Genomic DNA, 6,323 nt, shown 5'->3' on the forward strand with positions numbered 1-6,323 from the left:
GGTATTAGACTTTCCTAGCGAGCACAAAAATGGGCTCGGCCCACAGGCTGAACCAAACTTGCTTGGGCCGACGGTTAGGCGATTGACATGTGGGCCACGTCCTAACCTTGGGCCCACTTGTCAGAGAGGACAACTCATCTGTGTGGCACGGGGGGTCTCGATCTGAGCCACACAAACGAGATCGGACGGCGAGAAACGCGCGGGGGCTCGGCTCGGTGGGGCCTACTTATCAGCCGCCTCCTCTCGCGCCGCCTGCCGCAAAACCCTTCTCCCGCCGCCGCCATCGCCGCCGCCATGGACCCCTCGCAGCCGTCCGGGAGCTCCGCCGACGCCTCGGCGTCCTCCTCCTCCTCCTCCTCCTCCTCCGCCGTGGAGAATCTCGCCGCGGGGATGGCGGCCATGAGCCTCCAGGATCGGTTCGAGTTGCTGCGGGGGATCGGCGAGGAGTGCATCCAGGAGGACGAGCTCATGAACCTGCTGCAGAAGAAGCCCGTCCCCATCTGCTACGACGGTTTCGAGCCCTCCGGCCGCATGCACATTGCTCAGGTTCGGCGAATCCGCCGCGTCCTCCTCTCCTGCCTCTTGAATCGATCTACTTTCCCTAGGTTTCGAGATAACTGAGGTCGGGTTAAGTAGATTGTACAAGGACATAGAATTTCCTTGTTGGCTAGAACTCGATTAATCATGGAGGACATTAGAAACGTCACACTACTTTTTTTTTAATTTTTTTTGCTCCCAAAGTTTCTGAGTGCAATCTCCTGAAATTTGAAGGGATGTGCTCTTTTCTACCTGGTAGGGTACTAGCATTATTAGCAAATCATGCTAATATGTGATTTAAGTTATGTGTTGCGTCGATGTTAATTTAGTAATCGCATGGACATTCAAGATGGATCACCATGATTTTACCTAGCAGGGTAGTGGGGATTCGCACTAATATGCTCACTTCACTTTAAGCTGTCGATGTAAATAAATTTGGGTTGGATATAGATATAAGGTTTGTTTTATCCATTGACCTTTATGAACCACATGGGTGAAATGAAGTGTGGTGTCTATGTTAATCTGGTATGTGTTAAATGGTGGTGTGTGCTGGTTTGGATAGTAACCAGCCATGATGATGATAGTTTTCTCTAGAACTATGAAACATATAATCTAGTTCATTATTCCTATGTTTCGAGGTTTATTCTTGTTCTAGAAAATGAAAACAAACTAGCATAATCATTCCTTTGGTGTTACCATTACCTGATCTTTGGTTACAATATTCACTAGTATATCTTTTTTTATTGTGTGCTTCCTCTTCTGTCATGACTCGTTGCGGGCAGTGACGCGTGAAGTTTACACGTGCAAAAGTTTTGGACTGTAGGATTTGAACAGATGAATTGGTCTTGATCGATCTTTCTGTCTATTGTCAGGGCATTGTGAAGACAATCAATGTTAACAAGATGGTCAGAGCTGGATGCAAAGTGAAAATTTGGATAGCAGACTGGTTTGCTCAGCTAAACAACAAGATGGGGGGTGATATAAAAAAAATACAGACTGTGGGACGCTACATGATTGAGATTTGGAGAGCGGCTGGTATGAATCTTGATGGTGTGGAATTCTTGTGGTCCTCAGAGGAAATCAATAAGCGTGCAAATGAATATTGGCCACTTGTAATGGACATTGCTCGTAAAAATAATGTCAAAAGAATAATGAGGTAACCATCTTTTGTTTGCTTATATACATCTATGGCTTCTTCGTTCCCAAAGCTTGAAAGTGTTATTGCCATTCCTAACATGCAAGTGAGTATATTTTTCTTTGGTTTGCAGATGTTGTCAGATTATGGGTCGGAATGATTCGGATGAGTTGACTGCTGCCCAGATCTTCTATCCTTGCATGCAGTGTGCTGATATATTTTTCTTAAAGGTTAGTACATTTACACTATTGCACAAGTGCTTTGTGAAAAGGAAGTATACTGAGTTACAATGTAAAGACAGCTGTGTGCATGAACCTGTGGCATGAGTTTGCTCTAATTATCCCTTTCCCTTTGTAGGCAGACATTTGCCAGTTGGGCATGGACCAAAGGAAGGTCAATATGCTAGCCAGGGAGTACTGTGATGACATCAAAAGGAGAAACAAACCAATTATTCTGTCACATCGTATCCTTATCTGCCCTTCCAAGTTGGTTAAACCTTTATATGCAGTAAATAAACATGGGACACTGTTCAAGCTGAGTCATAATTGGGGGTTCTTAACCAGTTTTTAGAACACTGTATTACTTCCTTAACCTGAATTACAGATATGCTCCCTGGTTTTAAGGAGGGCCAAGAAAAGATGTCAAAGAGTGATCCATCCTCAGCCATTTTTATGGAAGATGACGAGGTTTTCCCCATTACTACCAGTTATCCATCTTTATATACTTCTGAACCCAATATTGCAATATAAAATAATTGCTTTTGTCATGCACTATGCCTCTCATAACTATGCTCATGCACCAACAGTTATTGAAGAGTGGCATGACCTTCTAGTTTGCACTGGTGAATAGAGATAGTGGAATATGTTTTAAGGATATTTGCCTAGGATGTTTAGGATTTGGTCATCATCTACCATAAAAGATAAAGGAATGTTTAAGCGCTATACTTTCATGTTTTACTTGGCGATTTTAATTTTGTTATAGTTCCTAGTTTTGAGTTGACAGATATATTATTTTGAATGGCTACTGTGTAGCCTTTTATGCTGATTTGCAGTTTATTCATTTTGCATAATCCAGTGGATAAATGGAATCATTTATGTTTGTACCATTTGCTTGGAGCATTGTCTTCTATAGTGACTTCTGCTTTGTCCCTATTGTGCCTGGCTACCTATTTTCTGTTAAGTTGGCTTCTCGCAGCTCATCATTGCTCTACCTGGGTTTCTAAGTTTATTTGCTTCATAACTTCATTGCAGGCTCAGGTAAATTTGAAGATAAAACAAGCATTTTGCCCTCCCAACATTGTTGATGGCAATCCATGCTTGGAGTACATCAAGTACATTGTTTTCCCTTGGTTTGAAACGTTTGAGGTGGTTCGGAAGGAAGAAAATGGCGGTAACAAGTAATATTTTATTCTGAGCTACCAAACTTTGAATTATCCTATTTACTATCAATCATGTTAAAGGATAATCATACGATAATAACTGTACCACCAGTTTATCTGCAAACTGAGCACAACCATTTATGTTTTCAGTTGTAACAACTGTTTGCCATTTGCTGTTAAACAGGACATTTGCCAACATGAATGAACTCATCGCTGATTATGAGAGTGGTGCTTTGCATCCTGCTGATGTTAAACCAGCTCTTGCAAAAGCGATAAACCAAATATTGCAGGTATGAATCCTGGCAAAACGAATTGATGGATTCTTTTAATTGTTGCGGGATCAATCTTGCATCAGTACATTTTTGTATTGACCTGTTTTTTCATTGGATACGATGTAGTATGATCAATAGTCCATTGCTCTTAGATTATCGTCTTAATAATGTTATCCTTTCCCATTTTCAGCCTATCCGTGACCACTTCAAAAACAACAGTGAAGCAAAAGTTCTGCTCAACACTGTTAAGGTATATTTTTTTTTGAGCAATGCTACACGTACTAAATTTTTCTTACTAAACTTTTACTAACAATCATCTCAACCGTTTGATTTAAGTAGATGCAAGTTACAAAAATTCTAGGTGCACTCATAGCATGACACATCAGTGTTAGTAAGAATTTAGTAAGAAAAAGTTAGTACGTATAGCCTTTTCCTTTTTTTTTATCCATCTGTTAACTGTACGGTTACCTTTCTATGTTCTTTCTACGTTCTATCTTCGAACTGTAACTGCAACTCTGCAAGATAGTAACCACTTTGATGCCTTTTAACTGCACCTGTGCACTATCTCAGATTGAGTTTTGTAGAAGTGATTTATGATCCGGTTCATTGTCAATAGCTTGAATCATGCCTTTTTCTTGATATATCTGCTTGATTGGGATTTTTTGTCGGTGGCATTTGAGACCTGACTCAGCCGGCATAACCATGCAAAACCTCATTTACCAGGAAATAATGGAAAAAAATAATTGTTTACTTTAATTTGCAGTTTTATTTTAGGGCTCTTAATAATCTGGCTGAACTTTGAGTTACTCTATTGACAGCGATTAGTGCCAATACGGGTCAATTACTAGGAAGTTAATTTGAACTTTTCTGATTTGCAGAATTACAAAGTAAAAACGGAGGATACTAGTTCAAGCCCTCAAGCATCTTAAGAGTTCATGATGGTCTACATGGATATCTTTTAACTTTGTTTACATTATGCAGTTGTGTGATACACATTCTCTTTTGGTTAGTGTTATGTACTTTAAATGTTCATGATCACCTTATACCGTTATAGTATGAGAAAAAAGGCAAAAGTTTTGAGTGCAGACAGTGGAAATGCCTTGTTGATACCAAACATTTGTTCTGCTCTGCATCTGCACAACCACTAAGGTCTTACCTTTGTGGAAAGAAATATTAACTGGTGAAGCCCTGTTTGGAATCATTTTCATTTTCTCAACTCCTGTGGCCCTGTGGGAGTAGGAATATGGCCCTGTTTAGTTCCAACGCATAAACTTTTCACCTTCTTACATCGAATATTTGGACACATGCATGGAGTACTAAATATAAAAAAAACTAATTACACAGATTGCGTGTAAATTGTGAGACGAATCTTTTAAGCCTAATTGCCTCCATGTTTTGATAATGTGGTGCTACAATTAACATTTGCTAATGATGGATTAATTAGGCTTAATAAATTCGTCTCGCAGTTTACAGGCGGAATCTGTAATCATTTGCTAATGATGGATTAATTAGGCTTAATAAATTCGTCTCGCAGTTTACAGGCGGAATCTGTAATTTGTTTTGTTATTAGTATACGTTTAATACTTCAAATGTGTGTCCGTATATCCGATGTGACATGTTAAAACTTTTCACCCCTGGAACTTTGTTGCGAGCTTCACTTTTGAGGGATTATCTTTTCTCAGACTTTCGTGTTTCTCCTATGATGTATCTAAGTTTATGCGCTTTTCCTATCTTTTGTGATCATTTGCGTTACACTTGTAATTCAGTCAAAATCATAAAATCATATGAGTTTTTTATCCTTGTGTTTTACAAGTCGTATGTTTCAGGGAGAAATGGGTCTTTGGATATGTTTATGATTATGACCATGTTGAAAAGGTTTGTCAATCGTGTGTGCTTGTAGTTGACTCATGATAAGAAAGGATTCATCTACCCCGCCCCTACAAGCTTGGCCTGAAATGTCACTGTACAAACGTGTACGCAAGCCAGCAAAAGCATGAAGTAAACGAATCCGATATCCAAAATACAAACGACAGTGATGGGTGGCAGGTACCAACTACCAAAAATTCCTTTCTACAGTACGCTACTACGCTAAAACAGAGGCTTTACATGAAAATAGATAATTAAGGATGTAATTAGTGAGGTTAGCGATGTGTTTTGCCACACCTTCAGTTTAGTGTAAGATTTGTTAGGAAGACAAATAATTGAAACCAAGGGAAGTTTAGTGTAAGATTTGTTAGGAAGACAAATAATTGAAACCAAGGGAGTATATAGTTTGGCGTAGTTTGTCAGCAGCTATAACATGCGTATGAGCAAGAACTAATTACATGATCTAGGAAATTAATTGGTGGCACCATAGTGCCATCATTGTTAAATCGTGGTTAAGTTTAAAATGAAATGGCACGAAAATACAAACCTCAGTCGCGTGGTTGGCAACATGTATGCAAAATTGCAAATGGAATATCGCGGAGAGATGACGTTGGTCATCATCTACGAGGTTTATGGTAAAATGATGTGATCCATTAGATCAAGTCATCAAGATAAGAAAACAAACCACATTAATACGAGGTAGTACTATAACAAAAGCCCTTCATTCTTAAGGAAATTCTTGTACTACTAGAAAAATAAATACGGTGGCGTTTTCAATAAAGTGCTTTACATACCATGCCACCTTTTTTTTTTGCATAAAGGTGCCAAATAAGACTTCATTTATTTGGCAAAGACATTCAAGAAGTCATTCAAGGTTCCAAAACGTGCTAGGTGGTATTTGGATACATCATGTTACATCGGATGTTTAGACGTTAATTCGGAGTATTAAACATTGATTAATTATAAAACAAATTGCATAAATGAGAGCTAATTCGCGAGACAAATTTTTTAAGTCTAATTAATCCATAATTAGCACATGTCTACTGTAGCATCACATGGGCTAATCATGAATTAATTAGGTTCAGTAGATTCATCTCGCGAATTAGTCTAAGGTTATGGAATGGTTTTTATCATT

General features: G+C 39.0%; 1 protein-coding gene across 1 annotated transcript; it reads left to right on the plus strand.

Moving 5' to 3' along the window:
• Positions 1-257: 257 nt before the first annotated feature.
• Positions 258-4,523, plus strand: LOC4344663 (tyrosine--tRNA ligase 1, cytoplasmic). The gene is made up of 9 exons (XM_015792955.3): positions 258-546; positions 1,410-1,693; positions 1,806-1,902; positions 2,030-2,135; positions 2,276-2,358; positions 2,923-3,068; positions 3,235-3,340; positions 3,513-3,572; positions 4,201-4,523. Exons 1-9 carry the CDS (start codon positions 295-297, stop codon positions 4,249-4,251), a joined length of 1,185 nt encoding a protein of 394 aa, XP_015648441.1. The 5' UTR covers positions 258-294; the 3' UTR covers positions 4,252-4,523.
• The last annotated feature ends 1,800 nt before the right edge of the window (positions 4,524-6,323 follow it).

The sequence above is a fragment of the Oryza sativa genome, chromosome 8 (assembly GCF_034140825.1).
Source record: "Oryza sativa Japonica Group chromosome 8, ASM3414082v1".
Lineage (NCBI taxonomy): Eukaryota > Viridiplantae > Streptophyta > Magnoliopsida > Poales > Poaceae > Oryza > Oryza sativa.